This window comes from Piliocolobus tephrosceles, chromosome 4 (assembly GCF_002776525.5).
Source record: "Piliocolobus tephrosceles isolate RC106 chromosome 4, ASM277652v3, whole genome shotgun sequence".
In the NCBI taxonomy this organism is placed as follows: Eukaryota; Metazoa; Chordata; class Mammalia; order Primates; family Cercopithecidae; genus Piliocolobus; species Piliocolobus tephrosceles.
In genome coordinates, this window is record NC_045437.1 from 110,225,850 (window position 1) to 110,247,390 (window position 21,541).

The window sequence follows — 21,541 nt, forward strand, 5'->3', positions numbered from 1 at the left end:
TTTTTTTTTTTTTTTTTTTTTTGAGACAGAGTCTTGCTCTGTTCCCCTGGCTGGAGTGCAGTGACGCGATCTCGGCTCACTGCAAGCTCCGCCTCCTGGGTTCACGCCATTCTCCCGCCTCAGCCTCCTGAGTAGCTGGGACTACAGGCACCCACCACCGCGCCCAGCTAATTTTTTGTATTTTTAGTAGAGACGGCGTTCCACCGTGGTCTCGATCTCCTGACCTTGTGATCCGCCCGCCTCCGCCTCCCAAAGTGTTGGGATTACAAGCATGAGCCACTGTGCCCGGCCGTGTCATTTAATTTCTAAATGTTTGAAGAGTTTTCTATTGTCTCAAGCTACTGATGTATAATTTAATCCCACTATGGCTGAAGAACACAGTGTGTTATGATTTCAATTACTTTAAATTTGTTTCAGCTTGTTTTATGGCTCAGGATATGGTATATCTTGGTCTGTATTCTGGGGGCAATTTTTAAAAATGTGTGTTCTACTGCACTTGTATGGAGTGTTCTGTAAATGTTGATTAGATCCTGTTGTTTGATGATATTGTTGAGTTCTTTGTCTTTGCTGATTTTTCTGTCTAGTTGTTCTATCAATTGTTGAGAGAAGGGTGTTGACATCTTCAATTGTAATTGTAGATTACTTATTTCTCCTTTCAGTTTCATCAGCTTTTGCTTAATGAATTTTGCAGCCCTGATGTTTAGTGGATACATAGTTAGGATTGCTATATTTTGGGGGACTGACCCTATTACTAATATATAATGTCCTTCTTTGTTTCTGGTAATAATTTTCTTTCTTCTAAGGTATAGTTTATCTGAAATTAATATTGCTATTCTTGCTTTCCTCTAATTAATACTAGCATGCTATATCTTTTCTTCTTTTTTTGGGGGGGGGGGGATGGAGTCTCGCTTTGTTGCCCAGGCTGGAGTGCAGTGGCATGATCTCAGCTCACTGCAAGTTCCGCCTCCCGGGTTCATGCCATTCTCCTGCCTCGGCCTCCCGAGTAGCTCGGACTACAGGCACCTGCTACCACGCCCGGATTTTTTTTGTATTTTTAGTAGAGACTGAGTTTCACCGTGTTAGCCAGGATGGTCTCGATCTCCTGACCTCATGATCCACCTGCCTTGGCCTCCCAAAGTGCTGGGATTACAGGCATGAGCCACCGCGCCCGGCCCTTTTCTTCTCTTTACTTATCAAAATGTCTCTATCATTATATTGAAGTTTCTTGTAGATAGCATATCGTTGGATCATTTTAAAATATCAACTTTGTCAATTTCTTTTACTTGGTGTATTTAGACCATTTACATTTAATGTAATTATTAATATGTTAGGACTTAAGTCTGCCTTTTTGTCTATTTTTTTGTTTTCTTTTTGTTCTGTGTTTTGTTCTGTTTTATTTTTCTTGTTTTCCTGTGGTTTACCTGAGCAGCTTTTAGAATTCTATTTTGATTTATCTATAGTTAATTCCTGAAGGATGTTTTCACTGTATATAGGATTCTGGCTTGACAGTTCTTTATTTTTGGCAATTGAAAAATGTGCCCCTGTCTTCTGGCCTCTTGGTTTCTGATGAGAAATTTGACATGATTCAAACTGTTTTTCCCCTATGGGTAAAGTGTCATTTCTCTCTCAGTGCTTTTAATATTTAAAAAATAAATATATTTTTTATTTAAATATTTTTATTTAAATGTTTATAATATTAAAAAATATATTTTTTAAATATTAAAGCAAAAAGGAACCTTGCAGACATGATTAAATGAAGAATCTAGAGATGGGGAGAATATCTTGGATTATATGTGAGGGCCCTAAATGCAGTCACAGGTATCCTTATAAGAGGATGGCAAAGGGAGATTTGACTATGGTAGAGAGAAGATGATGTGATGATGGAAGCAGAGATCGGAGTGATGCACTTTGAAGATGAAGGAAGGGGCCACAGCCAAGGAATACAGGTGGCCATGAGAAGTTGAAAAAGGCCAGGAAATAGATGCTACTGTCAGGGCATCCAGAAGAAACCAGCCCTGCTGACACCTTGATTTTAGCCCAAAGAAACTAACTTCAGCCCTCTGATCTCCAGGAGTCTATAAGGATAAATTTGTGTTGCTTTGAGTCACCAAGTTTGTGATTTGTGACAGCACCAACAGGAAACTAATACACTAGTGTGGATTGAGTGTAGTTGTATGGGCTTTGCCTGGGCAACTCAAGACATTCTCACCACGGCCGTGGGGAGCAGGTTCTCGCATCACCCCCCTTTCCAGATGCTGCAGGGGAGCCTTAGAGACGATGAGGCCTGCTCACGGCCCAGCTCACTGGGGTGGGAGCAGCTCAGACTGGTTTATTCATCAGCTGCTGAGCTTCTTAGTGGAAGTCGGGGGAGGTGGCTACAGATACGGGTGAAACCCCCTCCAAAAAGTTCCCAGCTTCAAAATATAAACAATAAAATTGCAAAGTTGAAAGTATTCAAAAGCAAAATCATTAAAAGATCCTTCTCCCCTATTTTTTTTTTTCCAGAACGTGAAAGTGCTCCCTGAGCCTAAGTGAGGGTCCGTCTGTGCCATGCATGCGGTGATGAGGAGCCAGGTCTTCTGCGTCCGGAGCAGGCCCTCTCAGGGTGATGTGGCTGGCCATGGGGCCATGCCACCCCAGCTCAAGCACACGGGGCCACTTGCTTACCACTTCTGCTTCCTGAAAGCAGGGCCCTGGGACCTGCCCCCTTAGCACACTTGCAAAGCAAACTTACATCTGACAAATGATCACATGGAAATGCTTATTTAGTGGAGAGGACAGAAATGAATGGCACTCTGGAACAAAGAGGCCTCATCTCGCGCCTGTGTTTATATACCAGGACACACGTACATGCCTACACAGTCAGTGCCGTGCTTGGCACTCCCCACATCAGCTCTGGGAGGGTGATCCTTTTTTTTTTTTTTTTTTGAGATGAAGTCTGGCTCTGTCGCCCAGGCTGGAGTGCAGTAGTGGCACGATCTTGGCTCACTGCAACTTCTGCCTCCTGGGTTCAAGTGATTCTCCTGCCTCAGCCTCCTGAGTAGCTGGGACTATGGGCAGGCGCCACCACGCCCGGCTAATTTTTGTATTTTTAGTAGAGAGGGGGTTTCACCATGTCGGTCAGGCTGGTCTTGAACTCCTGACCTTGTGATCTACCTGCCTTGGCCTCCCAAAGTGCTGGGATTATAGGCGTGAACCGCTGCGCCCGGCTGAGGGTGATTCTTATCATCACCCCCACTTTACTGAGGAAAGTGATTCAGACTGGTAGATGGTTCTGATTTAGAATTCCAAAGGTGTCCAAACTGTGTCCGGGGAGAAGCCTGGCCCCGGGGGTCCTTGAGGTCCCAGCCTGGACCTCTTCAGGCCCATCCTGTGTTCCTGGAATGGCAATGGGCCAGCCAGGGGGATGGAGTCCTCCTTGTTCCCTCCTGGAGCCAGCCCAGGTGGGCAGGGTGCCTCCCTAACCTACTCAGAGCAGGGGTCCTGAATGGCGACTGAGAGGCTACCCCAGGGTCCCGTGGCCCAGCAGGCAGGAGGGCTGCAGGACTCACTTACCATCCTCACTGAAGATGGGGGCGGTGGACAGGTAGTGGGTGATGCTGGGGTCTTGCTCGAAGGGACACTCCACTTGTTTCCAGGTGATGAACTCGCCCACCTGCTTGGCCAGCTCCAGGAATTTCTGCCAGAGTCACAGAGACACAGAATGGAGGTGCTCCAGAGCCTGGAGGTCCCCAGGATGGGGAGGGGCTGGTCTCTGCCAGAGTCACAGAGACACAGAATGGAGGCGACTCCAGAGCCTGGAGTTCCACAAGACGGGGAGGGGCTGGTCCTGGCAGAGACTTGCTCAACCCCCAGTGACTTTAGGGGTCTGAGGAGGAGCAGGGGGCAATAAATGAGGGCGAGGGCAGCCCGGGCCTGCAGCCTGCATGGAGCAAGAGTAGACACAGTTTTATGTCATATTTATTTTTGTTGTTATCCTCTATGTATGGCAAGTGATACATGTTTGTTGATTTACAGAATTATGCAAATATATTTAAATAAGTATAAGACTTAAGTAATTCATTTAAGTATGATTTTATTTAAGTGAAACGTAAACACATGTATTTAATTTTTTTAAAAGGTGCCAACTTTAAACAAACAGGAGTGCACAGTTGTGAATGGCAGGGACCCCCCGATCTGCCCTGGAAGCCAGGTCCAGTCCCTCCCGCTTGCTCCCCAAAGCTGGGATCACACAAGCACCTTGTAGTCTCACCTGTCCCTGGCCTCAGCTCTGAGCATCAATTCAGGAAGGGCGAAGGCAGGGGTTCCCACGCCTGGTCTGGGCTGGTGTCACCTGCCGAGGAGGATCCCAGTTCCCCGGGCCCCTGCACTGTCTTGCCTAAGCCCGATCTTGCCCACATCGCCTCCAGCCTGGGCTAACCTAAGCGGCGAGGCGGCTTCAGACCTGCTCACCAGGCCTGTGGGCAGCATGTGGCGGTCTGCTGGGGCATCTGTGAGGAGGGCAGCTCCAGGCCCAAGGGTCTGGCCATGTGCTGTGGTTCCCACCTGCAGGGGACACCCACAGCCCACGGAGGGCCATGCTGCACCTCTACCCCTAGCCCCTCTGTGGGCTACAGTTGAAGCCCCATCTTACACAGGGAGAGACTGAGGCTCAGACAGAGCAGTGACTGGTGACTGGCCCAGGACTTATGGCTCCTTGGAGTTGGAGGCTGGGTGGGGCCTCACACTCACTGTGTTACCCACTGCTAAGGCCAACACTAGGGTGGGGCTGGCTCTCAGTGGGAGAAGAGCCCCCTCCTTCCTGCAGACTGGGGGTCCCACTGCTGCCTGGCATGCTCTGTCTGACTCAGTGTCTGCCTAGCTCCCCAGCTACTCCCGAGACACATGTGCTGGGTGGGCCCTTTTGGAGCTCAGGATGCGGAGTCGGTCAGCCTGGCCTTTCTTCTCGGGAGCTCAGGGACTCGGGTGCAGTGACCGAGGATGGATGGAGGGATGCCCAGCCTGCTGTGCTTTGGGAGGCCTGCCAGGTGGGCTCTCTCTGCCTGGGAGGTCCAGGGAGGCTTCCTGGAAGAGGAGACACTTGAGCTGACAGCAGTGAGTGTCTGTAGAGGGAGCAGAATTCTTTCTGTTTTGTTCACTCTGGCCTTGGCCTGATAGCTTCCTCCTGCTACTCAGGGCTCTGCCTTTGGGCTGGTCCTGACCTCCAGGGCACAGCCCGTCACAGCACCTTGCTGGTTGTCACTGTGGGCCCATGGAGCTGCCTTTCTCACTAGCCTGGTGCCCCTCAAGGGCTCAGATGGACTCTGCTTCACCTGTGCTGGCCATGAGGCCCAGCCTGGAGGGACATGACCCTAAGCCTCAGCATCCCCACCGCAGTGATGTCAGGGTGGGAGGACCCTGATAACCTCGCCGAGGTCGGCTGTCAATGGCTCATTCTGCCCCAGAGTCCCCCATTAGGGCAGGGGCCAGTGGTCCTGCCCTGGGAACTTTTCCTGGCCTGTCCACCTCAGTGGAGGTCCCCACAGAGGTCCTACCTCAAAGTTGACGTGTCCATTGGGAAGGCGGTTGGCACAGCCCTCATTCAGGAAGTAGATGTCTTTGATGAGCAGGCTGAAGAACGGAATGACAATCTGGAAGAAAGATGGGGCAGGTCAGCCCCAGCTGGTCGCTCTATACAGCTGGCTCCAGGACGGGGCAGCCTTGCCAGCAGATAGCTGCCCCAGGGACCTCAGACCCGACCCCAGGGTGCAGAGGGCAGGGGAGACTTCCTGGGCTAGTCAGGGCCTCGCGGCTTCACGGGTTACGAGGTGAATTCCTGTGCACCATGGAGGGTAATAAGGACCACCAAGAAAGAAGAAGGCCCCCATCACCCTGCCGAGTGCCGTGGTGCTGCTGCCTGTCCTGGCCCCCATCACCCTGCCGAGCGCTGTGGTGCTGCTGCCTCTCCTGGGGCTGGGTAAGATGCACAGTCATGATGACCCTTGAATAGTCCTTCCACTGCTTTCTGGGAGGGGCTGGTAGGTCCCTACTACCCCCACCCCCATCCAAAGGTCCACAGGCTCATGTGCACCGGGAGGGGCAGTCCGGGCTGCACACACTGTTAAAGACGCATGGAACAGATGTGCATCAACTGTTCTGAAATTTGGTGGCCTCCTTTTTTTTTTTTTTTTTGAGATGGAGTCTGGCTCTGTTGCTCAGGCTGGAGTGCAATGGCGCGATCTTGGCTCACTACAACCTCTGCCTCCCAGGTTTGAGTGATTCTCCTGCTTCAGCCTCCTCAAGTAGCTGGAATTACAGGCACCTGCCACCACGCCTGGCTAATTTTTGTATTTTTAGTAGAGATGGGATTTCACCATGCTGGCCAGGCTGGTCTTGAACTCCTGACCTTGTGATCCGCCCACCTCGGCCTCCCAAGGGGGCCTCTTTTTAAAAAAAAAAAAAAATTAACAATTTGTCCCCCTTGTCTTTCTTGATGCACTTACTGTTAGACCAAAAGCTTTCTTGCTCCACTGCCGGAAGGAAAAGAAAGGCTGGTGAACCCAGCCTGTGAAAGGCGGCGGGCTGTGTGCAGGCCCCCACCACTCTTCATTCCTGACCTCACTGCAGTGGAGACACAGTTATGGGAGTAACCTACAAAATGAGGAGGGCTCATCTGGCAAATCTTTGCTAATCCTGCTGCCAGCTGGGTTTAGCCTCCATCTGTGCACCCAAAGAGCCCGCTCCTTATGCCTTTATCAAGCCTGAGTGCCTCACTGCTGAGCTACACACAGGATTACTTTCCATCTTTGCGTGGTCCTATGAAGCAGGGCTCTTATGACCCCGCTTTATACATGAGGAAGCAGAGGCCCAGAGAGGTTAAATACCTTGCATAAGCTCACACAGCAGTGAGCAGCGGAAGCAGGGCTGAGTCCCAGGTACTCTGCCCTAGTGCCCCATCCTGCCTCTTCCTCACTGTGCCAGGATCAGTGGTGGGGGGATTGTGGGGGTGGTCTGTGTTTGTGCCCTCCCTTGGTGGTGCTGAGTCCCCAGTCCTAGTGTGGTGGGTTCTGGACAGCTGAACTATGTTGGAATAGGGAGATGCGCCAAGACAGGGAGGGAGTTTAAGGAGTGTGGGACTCTGCACACACAGAAAGCTCCTCCGGGGCCTGGTCTGGGCTTCCTGGAGGCAGGGGCATTGAGCTCGTCCTCGAGAGGTGGTGTGTTTCATACGCAAGCACTTCTCGCCCCTTCTGCCATGGCCATGCCACTCAAGGCCATTCCCCATGTCTGACCTGGTCTCCTTGCCCTCACAGCAGCCAAAGAGGCCTTTGTATCTGCAAATCCATTGCTCTTGCTTCTGACGTGAGAAGTTTAATTAGAGCCCAGGTCGGCTTGGAGGTCACCCAGATAAGTGGGCCCCGTGACACAGACGGGGAGAGGGGCAGACAGGAGCCGCCCACAGACAGGAAGGAAGCATAAAGTGCTATGACCACCGAGATCTCCCAGCCCATTAACTCAGCTGGGGCACCAGGAAACTGTGAGCGAATCTCTAAGTGTCCCTTCCTCCTCCTCCTTCCTTCCCTCCCTCTGCCCCTCCAACCCCTCCACCCATAGAGCAGCTTTTGTGGGCCTTGCCCATGACCCATCTCTCTCTGGAAGTGAGAGGAGAATGTGGTTAAAGTAAACACACAGCGCTAAGCTGCCTGCCTACAGCACCAATGCATAGCATCCCAGCACCCAGAGCTGGAAGGGGCTCAGAGCACAGGCACCCAAATCCCTGTCTCTCTATCTGCCCCACAGCCCCGTGTCCCAGCAGAGAGGAAGGAAGCAGTGCAGAGTGCCCAGGCCATGGCTGACGGCTCCCAGCCCAGCTCGGCACCAAGCTCCTGTACACCGATTCTGCATCCAACCTAGGCCCGTAGCCAGTGCCCTGCGACTGCCACACACACCCAATGCCTGGGAACAGGAGTCAGCCTGGTGGTGCGCAGACCATGAGATTCAGAGCCAGATAGGCTGGAGTGTGATCCTGGCTCTGCCACCTACCTGCAGTGTGACTGGACTAGTGAGCTCTCCTGCCTGAGACTCAGTCTGCGGATCTGGGAACTGGCAATGCTGATGGCCCCATAGAGTAGTTGTGGGGTGTGGAGGTTAAGTGGCTGGAATGAGGCAGGTGCTCAGTGACACGAGGTTCCAGCCCCTGCTGTCTGGCTTTCCAGGCTCTGGCTCCTGGTAGGCCACCCACCTGCCCTGGGATTTGAGGTCTCACATCCCCGGGTGCTGCTCAGAGTCACTGACACACTCACAGCCTGAACAGGAAAGGCCAGCTGGACAGGACAGAGCCATCCGTGTGGCTGGTGTCTGCCCCTTGGGTGGAGGGCCAAGAAGGCCTGGCAGGTGGCACGAGCGTGCACACCTCAGCTTGCTTCCCAAACCTGCCCACTGGCATCCCTCCAGTGCAATTCCAGGGGGACCCGAATTTCAAGAACAGCAATGTGTTCTATTATCCCTCATGCTGGAGACAGACATCCACGAACCACAGCAGGGACGTGATTCCACTAATGTTTCTGTATGGCACGGGCCTTCGAAGGTACAATGTCTCGGAGTTTCCTCTCCATAGAGATGAACAACTCTAATCATCAGGATGGTAACAGGTTTCAAGCCAGAGGATCACTGCAATCCCAGAACCGGGGCATGATTCTCTGTACCAGAGGCCATAGGTAGAATTTGGAGGAGAAATAAAATTGATCAGGTCAGCAAAGGCCCCACAAACGCAGGTATATAAGAATACAGGCTGTGGCCGGGCGCAGTGGCTCACACATGTAATCCCAGCACTTTGGGAGGCCAAGGCAGGCAAATCACCTGAGGTCAGGAGTTCAAGACCATCCTGGCCAATATGATGAAACCCTGCCTCTACTAAAAACACAAAAATGAGCCGGGTGTGGTGGCAGGCGCCTGTAATCCCAGGTACTTGGGAGGCTGAGGCAGGAAAATCGCTTGAACCCAGGAGGTGGAGGTTGCAGTGAGCCAAGATTGCACCATTGCACTCCAGCCTGGGTGACAGAGAGACTCCATCTCCAAAAAAAAAAAAAAAAAAAAAAAAAGATACAAGCTGTAAACAGGCAGTTTGGGTGAGGAAAAAGCTTGGTTCAGTTATTGCCAAAAATGTAAATGTGATCTGAGGCCACATAATTAAAAGTATTATGTTTAGAATCAGGGAGGTGGAAGATCCTGTGTACCTGGAACCTCAATTTTATCTGAAACAGAAGAAATTTGAAAAATGGAGCTGTTTAGGGACCAAAGGGCCCCACGTGGGAGGAGCCTGGAAACTGTAGTGTGGCAGGGCAGGTCTGGGGCCGCTGACTCAGGAGAAGAGAGGAGGGGCTGTGGGGCCTCTGAAGAACTGGTGAGCAGAAGACGAGGTGGCCTCACTCGTGTGGCCCCCCAAGAAAGGATGACCTCAGGCAGCCCAGCTTCAGGCCCTCATGAAGCACTTCTTATCAGAGTTGTCTGAGGCTGGCTTCCCTCAAGTTTTGGGAGGTGGTGAGTTCCCGATACTGGAGGCATGCAAACAAGGAGACCTGGCTGTCTCCTTGTCTATTACTGATGCTGCAGTGGGGCAGGAGCTGCAGCAGGTGAACTCTGAGCCAGCACCCAGGTTCCCTGCTGCAGCCCCACTGGGCCAACATGGCCCCGACCCACCTTCTCTCGGCTGCTGTGGGCCGTCAGGGAGCGGTGGGCTGCCCCTCGCAGGGCTGTCCTGTAGTTGCAGAAATTCCCTGTTGGGTCCATCTGGTGCTGGAAGGAGATAGGGAGGCATGTGGGCAGCTCTGTCCAGGGGATGGCCGGAGGCACCCGGCAGCCCAGCAGCCTCATTTACCTCGAGGATGAAAAACTTGGCCGTCTTCACTTTGGCCCAGGTCTTCTTTAGCCTGGAGACAGGGCTCATGTTCATGCCAGCTGGAAGAGGGAGGGAGAGTTGGAGAGGGCTGCTTCTGGGACAGGGGGACCTCTGTTTAGCTACAGCCCCTTGGGCTGCACCCTGACCAGGGCTGGGGGCTGCAGGGCTCAGTCTGTCACACGGTGGGTGGGTGAGGGGTGCTGGTGGACATCATGCTCAGGTGGGCCTGCTCCCACCATGCCGGTCCCATTCTGCACCGAGCACCTGCACTGGGCCCTCGTTCTCTCTGGGTCTGGGGACATACCACCAAGCCCTTGCCAAACATCCCGAGGGGGCTGGGCTTGCCTCAAAAGGCGCGGCTCCCCGGGACCTCTGAGGCGGGGACATGGGACTACCCAGGCCTTCAGACAGCCCAGCCCACGCCCTCCCGCTGCTCAGAGGTGGGCCCTGGCTTGCACTCTGCCTGCCTGGCTGTACCCGCTCCGACCTCTGGGGGGGCCTGTGCCCTGGGGACTCCAGGCCGAAGCCGGCCCACTCACAGATGATGGCCATGAGGGAGTTGAAGTTGCCGATGTTGAAGCACTCGCGGGCCACGTCGATGAAGAACTCAATCACCTGGGCCCTCTGCTTCTTCTTGGCTGGCTGTGGACAGGGCAGCAGAGCCTCAGCGGTGACACGCCTCCACCCTGCCCTGACCAGGCCCGCTCCCGTCACCCGGCCCTCTTTGCCGTCTCTAAACCCACCGCACAGCTGGGACACTTGAGGCCCAGGGTAAACAGGGTCTCAGAGCGCTTCACGGGCCGAGCCAGCAGAGCCCAACGCCATAGAGGGCTAGGTGGGCCTGGTGGGGCACAGGCACTCCCTGTAGCCCTGGAGCTGCTGAGACGCACCTTCACGAGATGCTCCACGGCTCCCCTCCAGCGCCCTCCTCCCTCTGGGCCCAGCTCCCACCCAACTCCTTCCCTAAATTAGTCAGCCCCACCCGCCTTCCCCCAGCCCTGGGCTTTCTCCCCTCGCTGGGGTACAAGCTGGCCCTGCGATCTGTCCCTCGAGCAGCCTCTCTGCGCTCTCCATCTAACAACTGTGTGACTGGTAAACCCTTGTTTGTGGTCGGGCGCTTGGGATTTCAGACCCCTCTGATGTGCAGAACCACACCATGTCCTTCCCTGGCCATCCTGGGCCACAGCTGGCTCCCTGGGAGGCTCAGGCCAAGCAAGCTTCACCGGGGCTCGGCCCTCTTGCTTGCAGCCTGCGGCGCAAGGGTGGGAGTGGGCTGGGCCAGGGGGGCCTGTGTTGCATTCTTTCCACACAGGCAGGTGTTGCTTGCCCACCAAAGATGCAGCAAGGGTCTTTACTGCCACCAAGAAGTGGGGTGTTGTGCTCTGAGATGTGTCACCAAACCCCCTTCCAGGGGCTGTCTTGGCCACAGAGAGCTGCCCGCCCAAAGCCGGCCCTGTCCTTTGAAGGGCAGCCCGACCTGTGATGGAGGCTGAGCCAGGTGGCGGACAGAGGCCAACCCGTGTCTGTCGTCACATCGTCGCATGGGGCTGCCTCCTCTCTACGCTCGTCTGCAGGTGTGGACCCCTCATGAACACGTGCCCCATACCCGGTCTCAGCACCTGCCGCAGAGAGTCCGGCCTGCCCTGGCGCTGCCTCTAGCCTGGCCCTGGGATGAGCGGCCCCCTGGGCTTCATCTTAAGGTGAGAGAGTGGGTTCAGAGGAGGGCCCCTCTGCTGCAAGGAGGACGGGTAGGTGTGGCCAGGCGGGACTGCGACTCAGTGACAAGCACGTCTGGCCCCACGCTGCTGAGTTTTGGCGCTTTCCAGGAGCAGCTGGAACCATGGGCTTTTACGTGTATCTCCCAGTGCTTAGAGGTCAGATCATGTCCACCTCTAGGTCCCGAGCAAGCCAAACAAGGCCAGTTGCAGGCCAGGCTGCCCAAGGCAGGCCGGCACAGATGGAGAGAGCAGAGCCACCGGGGCTGCGAGTGACTGCCTCTCACTCCTTCAGCAAACCCTCTCCAACACCCTCTGTGCCTGGCCGGTGGATCTGTCCTGGGTTCTACTTGGAGGGAAATGTCACTGCAGGAAAGCTGGTGTCACCTGGAGTCCTGAAGGGGTGCCCAGCCTGGCATTGGACTTGGAAATGAACAGGACTCAAGGTGTCCTTCCGGTTCCCTCCCCAGTAGGCTCCTCCCAACTCCAGCCGCCTTGGGCTATGCCAGGTGGTGCCCACCCTGGCTGTCTACTCACCATGCAGATCTCGGTTGCCACCAGGTAGCACAGTCTGTTGAACCATTTCACGTAAGCCTCTAGGTTGCTGGTCTTGTCACTAAAGCAGGGCTAGAAAAAACACACAGGACCACATTCTGAGCCTTTTTGTCAATCATCTTTTAGAACATGAAGTCAGTTCATGATCCCTACGACCCGGGAAATGTCAAAACCCCCAAACCGTCCAGAAATACCAAAGATTTGGTGTGTACCCTTTTAGTCCTTTTAAAAATACATTTTAAAATGTAACTTCACACACACACACACACACACACACATACACACGAACCTCATTATTCCTGGATTCTGTATTTGCAAATTTGCCTCCCCTCTAAAATGTATTTGTAATCCCCAAAACTTGTGTCACTTTTGTGGTCTTCTGTACACACGTGCGGGGTGGCAAAAATATTGAAGTCATGAGTGTCCGTGCGCATCTCCAGCAGAGGCGAGGCAATGCTCTGTCCTCCTGCATCTCACTCTCAGACTTGGCCTACTGAGTATCATGTCCTTTACATTTTTGTACTGTTTGCTGATAATTTCACTGTTGAGAAAGGCCCCCAAGCATGGTGCCGAAGTGCCGTCTAGTGTTCCCACGCAGGCAAAGGCTGCTCTGTGCCTCACAGAGAAACTGTGTGTAACATCAGCGTTCAGCCATGAGAAATAGCACTGTTGGCCATGAGATCAATATTAATCAATAATTTATATTAAATAATGTCTTTAAACATAAACACACATAAAACAAGGTGATATATGGATCTGTTGACAAAAACGCTGTGATGAGAGGCTCACAGGGAACCTAACCTTGCATTTCCCCTGGGAGCAACGGTTCCGTGCTCACTCATTCAGTGCTTTTGACTTTATAGAATGCAGCTGCTAGGAGTAATGAGCGCCAGCTGTGTGTATGCATGCATCTATTATAACCATATATATTCCCATACTTTGCTATGCAAACCTTTCCCTGTGCCATAACATATCCTTTGGAAACAAAAATTTTAAATGGATATAGAACTTTCCACTGTATAATATACCAGCATTTAAAAGATGAAACTTAACATAAATGTGTTTGTTAAAACTGCCAGGGTAGGCCAAGCACAGTGGCTCACGACTGTAATCCCAGCACTTTGGGAGGCCAAGGCGAGTGGATCACCTGAGGTTAGGAGTTCAGGACCAGTCTGGTCAACATGATGAAACCCCGTCTCTACTAAATACACAAAAATTAGCTGGGTGTGGTGGCAGGTGCCTGTAATCCCAGCTACTCAGGAGGCTGAGGCAGGAGAATCGCTTGAACCTGGAGGCAGAGGTTGCAGTGAGCCAAGATCACGCCATTGCACTCCAGCCTGGGCGACAAGAGCAAAACTTCATCTCAAAAAAACAAAACCAAAAAACAAAAAAACCCAAAAAACTGCCAGGGTAACATTTTTTCTTTCTTTCTTTTTTTTTTTTTTTGAGACAGAGTCTTGCTCTGTCGCCCAGGCTGGAGTGCAGTGGCCAGATCTCAGCTCACTGCAAGCTCTGCCTCTCAGGTTCGCGCCATTCTCCTGCCTCAGCCTCCCGAGTAGCTGGGACTACAGGCACCTGCCACCACGCCTGGCTAGTTTTTTGTATTTTTTAGTAGAGACGGGGTTTCACCGTGTTAGCCAGGATGGTCTCGATTTCCTGACCTCGTGATCCACCCGTCTCGGCCTCCCAAAGTGCTGGGATTACAGGCTTGAGCCACCGTGCCCAGCGGTAACTTTCAATAAATAGAGGGGAAGATGGAATAGGAGACCTAGTCATTCAAAAGAAGCAAAGAAAGGAGGAAAAGTAAACAGATAAGGAAGATAACTACATAGTACAACAGAAGATAGCAAGAACAAATTCTTATGGATTAGTGATTACAACACTGTAATTAAAAAATGCAGCTGCTTGCCACTTTCAAGAGCTACAACTCCAAACACAAGGATATAAGTAAAAAAAAAGAAGAATATATATCTGATAAATATTACGTAGCTATATTAATATTGAACAAAATAGACTTTAAGGCAACCAAAAAGATCCTAAGGCAAAAAGCTTTAGGAGAAATGAGAGAGTAATTGCATAATGATAAAAGGTTCAACTCATCAGGGATATGTCACAAGTCTAAACTTGATTGCAGCTAGTAACATAGGTTCAATATATGGAGGCAAAAATAATCAGAAAGGTGAAGTTCTTTATAAGGAGAAGTTGAGTCCTACAGTCACATGGAAGATTTTAACACACATGATGGTAATTAGTAGGTTAGGGAAATTGAAAAAGAAAAACCAAACAAAATCCAGGATGAATATGAATCTGAACAACACAATTTGAAGTAATAAACAAATATGGAAACTTGAACTTAATTTCTTGAGAGTATGCATTGTTTTCAAATGTAAAGAAACTTAAAAAAAATTTAAAAATAATCTATTGCTCAAAGATGAAATCATAATGGAATTAGAATGATAATGAAAATATTAAAAAATAAAACTTGGGGGGCTGTAAATAAAAATTTATGTAAAGAGAAATCATCTTTCATGCTTTTATTAGAAAAGAAGGATAAAAACAAGCTGAACATCCAACATAAGAAACTAGAAAAAGAATAACAATATAAATCCAAAGAAAGTAGATAGAAGGAAATAATAAAGAGTAGACAAGAAAGAAATGAAATAGTAAAAAAAACTACAATCTACAGAATCAACAAAGTAAAAAGATCTTTATTTGAAAACATTAATAAAATTGATGAACCTTTGATAAGACTGATAAAGAAACAAAGAGAGATGTAAATAATCAAAATACTAGAGATGAATCAATGTGGATGTGAAGAAATTAAAAAGATACCTAGAGAATATTACAAATAACTTTATGTCTATAAATTTGGAAACTTAGGGGAAATGGCCAAATTCCTAGAAAAATATAAATTACAAAACAGACTAAAGAAGAGACAGAAAACCTAAATAGTCCTATAACCATTAAATCAATAACAAGAATAAACAAAGAAACAAACAAGAATAACCTTGAATCAGTACAAGAAAGTCATCCCTCAAAGAAAATACCAGGCCTAGATGGTTCCATTGGCTAATTCTACAAAATGCTCCAAGAACAAGTAATTCCAGTCTTTCAGGAAGAATAGAGAACAGGGTAAGAGAAACAAAGACTACACAAGAACAGTGTCAGAAAGGGAAATAACAGTTCAGTCTCACATTGCAGAAATCCTAAACAAAACATTAGCAAACCAAATCCAGGGATGTGTGAAAAAGATAACGATTTCATTTATCCCAGTTTTGTTTATCTCAGAAATGCAAAATTGATTCAACATTGATTAAAAAAACAGCCTGGTGCAGTGGCTCATGCCTGTAATCCCAGCACTTTGGGAGGCCGAGGTGGGTGGATCACTTGAGGTCAGGAGTTTGAGAACAGCCTGACCAACATGGTAAAATCCTGTCTCTACTAAAAATACAAAAATAGCTGAGCTTGGTGGTGGGCACCTGTAATCCCAGCTACTTGGGAGGCTGAGGCAGGAGAATCTCTTGAATCCGGGAGGCAGACACTGTAGTGAGCTGAGATCGTGCTATTGCACTCCAGCCTGGGCAACAAATGCGAAACTCCATCTCAAACTATAACAACAACAGCAGTGAAAAACTAGGCCAGGTGAGTTGGCTCACACCTGTACTCCTAGCACTTTGGGAGGCTAATGCAAGCAGATCTCTTGAGCTCAGGAGTTCTAGACCAGTCCGGGTAAACATGGTGAAACCCTGTCTTCACAAGAAATACAAAAATTAGCCAGGTATGGAGGCGTGTGCCTGTAGTCCCAGCTACTTGGGGGGCTGAGGCAGGAGGATCACTTGAATCCAGGAGGTTAAGGCCGCAGTGAGCTGTGTTCACATCACTGTACTCTAGCCTGGGCAAAAGAGCAAGACTGTATCTCAAAAACAACAACAACAACAACAACAACAACAACAACAACAACAACAACAAAACCCAGAACAGACAAACAAAAGATTTATATTAGTTTTTATTTTAAAAACTAACATAAATAATCAGCTAACAGTTTAAAGGAGAAGAGAATATGTGAGTAACAGGTCCAGAAAAAAAAAAAAAGAAATTTAACAACCATTCATGATGAGAATTCTCAGAAAACTAGGAAGGAACAGGATACTTCCTTAAGCTGATAATAGACATCTAAAGAAATCCTGTAGCAAACATCATACTCTATTGGGACACGTTAAAAACATTCCTTTGAAAATCAGGACAAAACAAGGATGCCAGCTATCAATCTTTCTATTTGATATTGTACCAGAGGTGCAAGTTAGCACAATAAGTTAGTCAGGCCGGGCGCGGTGGCTCATGCCTGTAATCCCAGCACTTTGGGAGGCCAAGGCGGGCAGATCACCTGAGGTAGGGAGTTCGAGCCCAGCCTGACCAACATGGAGAAACCTCGTCTCTACTAAAAATACAAAATTAGCTGGGCGTGGTGGCACATGCCTGTAATCCCAGTCACTCGGAAGGCTGAGTCAGGAGAATCGCTTGAACCTGGGAGGTGGAGGTTGAGGTGAGCCGGGATCGCGCCATTGCCCTCCAGCCTGGGCAACAAGAGTGAAACTCTGTCTCAAGAAAAACCAAAACAAACCAAAACCAAAAAAAAAAAAAAAAAAAAAAACCAAAAGAGTTACATTGGGCAGTGTTACTTTGCAATAACAAACCATCTCAACATTTCAGGATTTAAAATGATAGATTAAGGTATATCCATCACTCTTGTCTACCTATTAGTGGAGGGTTCTATTCTACGACTACCACAGAATTAAAAAGAATAAGGATTGGAAAGGAGGAAACAAAACTGTCATTATTCTCAGATGTACTTGTCTACATGAAAAACCCCAAAGAATACAAATTATTAGAATTAATAAGAATTTACAATGTTGTCAAATTTAAACTTGATATACAAAAGTAAATTACATTCATTAAACCAGCAATAAGCAGACAGGACATACGATAAATACACACTTGAGGTAATGGAAAACTAAGGAGTCCTGTGCTCATTTTTGTTTTTTTTGAGACAGAGTCTTGCTCTGGCACCCAGGCTGGAGTGCAGTGGTGCGATCTCGGCTCACTGCAAGCTCCACCTCCCGGGTTCACACCATTCTGCCTCAGCCTCCCCAGTAGCTGGGACTACAGGCGCCCGCCACCTCGCCCAGCTATAATTTTTTGTATTTTTAGTAGAGACAGGGTTTCACGGTGTTAAGCCAGGATGGTCTCAATCTCCTGACCTCAGGATTCATCTGCCTTGGCCTCCCAAAGTGCTGGGATTACAGGCATGAGTCACCGCACCCGGCCCCTGTGCTCATTTATTTAAGAATGTGCCTTCTTTTCAAACATTCAGAAATCTGAAAACACACTTTAAAATAATCTGTGCACATAGATTATTTTATACATAATAGTAAAAATATGCAAAGGTACCTAGGGAAATAAACCTAACAAAATCTGTACAAGACTCTTGTATGGAGAAAATTACTAGACGTTAGAAAGATACTACAGAGCAGACCTAAGTGAACGGAGGGACATACCATTTTTATGGATTGGCAGACTCAAATGTAATGAAAAATAAATTCTTTCATGAAAACGCAAATTTTTCCCAAATTGATCCATATTTAATATATTCTAACGAAATCTCTATAGGACTTTTCATAGAAATTGACAAATAACTCTAAAACTTAAATAGAAAATGAAAGGGCCAAGAACAGCCAAGCCACACTCCTAAAGAAGAACCGGGGGATTTGCCTCAGCAACAATCAAGACTTATTATGAAACTGCAGTAATTAAAGCAAAGTGTCTTGACACAGAGACAGAGAAATAGACCCATGGAGCAGAACATCCAGGAACAGACCTACACGTATATGGAAAGCTGACATATGAGAGTGACATGTGTCAGAGCACGTTGGAGGGTAAAGGAACATATAACAGTGTTGCAGAAACAATTGGTTATTTGTCTGGAAAAAAATAAAAATGAATCTCAACTTAAGCCATATACACAAAATGAATTTCAGATCAAAATGTGAAGGACAAAACTTCAAAACTTCCATAGGAAGCATAGGAGACTATCTTCATGACCTGAGTGGGGTGTAGGAAAGGATTTCTTAACCCCTCACCCCCATCCAGAAATAAATAAATAAAGGGAAAGTTTAGTAAATTTTACTAGGTGAAACTTAAGAACACCTGTTCATCAAAAGACATCATAATAAGGATGAAAAGCAAAGCAAACAACTAGAAGAAAATGTGCAGCACATTTAACTGACATAGGACCATCATCTAGTACACATTTAAAATAAAACAAAAACGATACATTCTTAAAAATCCTTAGAAGACGACAAACTACCAATTGAAAACTGGGCAAAAGTCAGAGATAGGCATTTTATAGAGAAGGAAACAAGAATGTCCAAAAGATGCTCCATTTAACAGTTTGACAAAAATTAAAGCCTGACAACTTCAAGTGTTGATGAGGGTGTGGGATAACTTCCCGCTGGGAGTGGCGACGCCCAGCCTCACCTGGCGTTACCTGGCAAGGCCGCACACATCCTGACCCTGCAACCCAGTAATTCCTCTTCCCAGGAGCAACAGTCCCCAGCCTGTTGTCCCTGGATTCCAGGGGGTCCCTGGGACCCTTTCAGGGGGTCCACAGGCAAAGCTATTTTTATAATAACACGATGTTACTGCCTTTTCCACTGTGCTGAAATTTGCACTGATGGTGCAAAACAATGGTGGGGAAAATTGTCCAGTAGAAGAAAAAAGGGAGTGTGACTTAAGAATGTCCTAAATGAGGTAAAACTTTTAACTTTTATTCAGTCTAGAGTTTTGAGATTTTCCATAGTCTATGTGACATAACGGTTTGTGCACACGAAGCCCCTCTGTTGCATATGGAAAGCGTGCTTGTTGTTGAGAGAAAGCACTTCATTCACATGTGAGCTGAACGGGCCACTGTTTTCTTGGAGTACCGTTTCTGCTCTAAAGAAGCGGTGCTAGGCCGGACGCGGTGGCTCAAGCCTGTAATCTCAGCACTTTGGGAGGCCGAGACGGGCGGATCACGAGGTCAGGAGATGGAGACCATCCTGGCTAACACAGTGAAACCCCGTCTCTACTAAAAAAATACAAAAAACTAGCCGGGCGAGGTGGCGGGTGCCTGTAGTCCCAGCTACTCGGGAGGCTGAGGCAGGAGAATGGCGTGAACCCGGGAGGCGGAGTTTGCAGTGAGCCGAGATCCGGCCACTGCACTCTAGCCTGGGCGACAGAGCGAGACTCCGTCTCAAAAAAAAAAAGAAGGACTGTTAGACATACTATGGTAATTCAGACTTCAGTGTTTGGCTGATATTTCCTTGAAAATGAACACAATGAACCTGTCATTTAAAGAAGAACAACTGAAATTAGGGAAAACATTTTAATTGGATGGTTTCCATAAACAAGGGACTATAATTCTTGTACATTATTTTTCATCTTTGCTGTTTCCTTGAGCAGGCTCATGTATCATGCACTTATCTAAGGTATTTGTAAGTATTCTTGTTACCAGAGTAGTTGTATTATATTTTAAAATGTAAGATGATTTTTAAAAGCCTGAGGACTGACCTAAGATGCAATTGTATGAACTCCATCTACTCTGGAGGGTGGGATGGATGGCAGCGGAAGTTTTAAGACTTATTTTTTTGTGCCATCAGATATAGGTAAAAATAATTGGGCAATTCTGCTGTTTTAAACAGGAACTATTGGCCTCCTCGGCCCTAAATAGAAGGGCTGATAGTTGTTTTTTGTTTTTTTTTTTTTTTTTTGAGATGGAGTCTCGCTCTGTCGCCCAGGCTGGAGTGCAGTGGTGCGAACTCAGCTCACTGTAAGCTCCGCCTCCCGGGTTCACGTCATTCTCCTGCCTCAGCCTCCCGCGTAGCTGGGACTACAGGCACCTGTCATCAGGCCCAGCTAATTTTATTTTGTATTTTTTAGTGGAGATGGGGTTTCACTGTGTTAGCCAGGATGGTCTCTATCTCCTGACCTCATGATCCGCCCACCTCAGGCTCCCAAAGTGCTGGGATTACAGGCATGAGCCACTGCGCCCGGCTGGGCTATTTTAAGTTGATTATTGTATTGCAAATTAATCCAACCTAATTCTTTTTAATTTGGTTGTATGTTTTTCTTTGTTAAACGATGTTTAAAAAATAAAAAATGGCCGGGCGCGGTGGCTCAAACCTGTAATCCCAGCACTTTGGGAGGCTGAGACGGGCGGATCACGAGGTCAGGAAATCGAGACCATCCTGGCAAACACGGTGAAACCCCGTCTCTACTAAAAAATACAAAAAATCAGCCAGGCGAGGTGGCAGCGCCTGTAGTCCCAGCTTCTCGGGAGGCTGAGGCAGGAGAACAGCGTGAACCCGGGAGGCGGAGCTTGCAGTGAGCTGAGATCCGGCCACTGCACTCCAGCCTGGAGGACAGGGCGAGACTCCGTCTCAAAAAAAAAAGAAAATAAATAAAATAAAAAATGGAAGTTCTTGGCTTAGTCATTAAAAGAGAGAACAATTGACAATATTTGCTGCCAATGATAAAATTAAGGCTTTCAAGAGAAAATCGGGAACTTGTAAGACACGTATCTGCCTCTGTGAGCCTGGCAGCTTCCCAATACTTACAGACTGAAAAATGAGGCCAAGAGTGATAATTATGTGATTTCTAAAATGTTGTACAATGAAATGTGCCAGCATTTGGAAGATCTGCCTAACACAGTGAACCCGTATTTTCCCGCAAGACCAATGTATGATGTCGCAAAATTGTGCATCAAGATTCCAGACAGACCAATGGCTTTCAACGTCAGAGTACAGAAAGTTCACTGATATCTTTTCAGATTTCACATTGTAGTTAATCTTCAAAAACTATCACTGGCTGAGTTTTAGTGTGGTATCAAAGAAGCATATTCACAATTATCTGAAAAGGTGGTAAAATACTCCTCCCTTTTCCAGCTACCTATTGGTGTGAGGTTGGATTTTCTTCAACCAAAAAAACTATGTCAAGAGACAGAAAGCAGAAGCAGAGAAAAGAATCCAGTTGTCTTCTATTAAGTCAAATAGTAAAGAGATTTGTAAAAAATACTATAAAATAATGCCACTCTTCTCGGTAATTTCCTATTGTGGAAAAAGAATTATTTTTCATGAAATGTTATTTACGTTACCATGTAATGGATTTTTATTGTTTTAGAGAAATGGGTTCCTGCTATCTATGTTGCCCAGGCTGGACTTGAACTCTTGGGCTCAAGAAATCCTCCTATCTGGGCCTCCTGAGTAGCTGGGACTACAGGCATGGGCCACTACTTGGCTATTATTGTTATTTTATTTATTTATTTATTTATTTATTTATTTATTTATTTATTTATTTATTT

General features: G+C 48.1%; 1 protein-coding gene across 2 annotated transcripts in view; it reads right to left on the reverse strand.

Moving 5' to 3' along the window:
- RASGEF1C (RasGEF domain family member 1C) overlaps nucleotides 1–21,541 on the reverse strand; it is a 106,951-nt gene that overhangs the window by 6,068 nt on the left and 79,342 nt on the right. For both annotated transcript variants that reach the window (XM_023201970.2, XM_023201969.1), the window contains exons 7-12: nucleotides 12,130–12,219; nucleotides 10,417–10,519; nucleotides 9,857–9,936; nucleotides 9,679–9,774; nucleotides 5,535–5,630; nucleotides 3,556–3,679 (exon numbers count right to left, since the gene is read on the reverse strand). In XM_023201970.2, coding sequence (XP_023057738.1) covers nucleotides 3,556–3,679; nucleotides 5,535–5,630; nucleotides 9,679–9,774; nucleotides 9,857–9,936; nucleotides 10,417–10,519; nucleotides 12,130–12,219 — 589 coding nt within the window. The remainder of the gene's footprint in view (nucleotides 1–3,555; nucleotides 3,680–5,534; nucleotides 5,631–9,678; nucleotides 9,775–9,856; nucleotides 9,937–10,416; nucleotides 10,520–12,129; nucleotides 12,220–21,541) is intronic.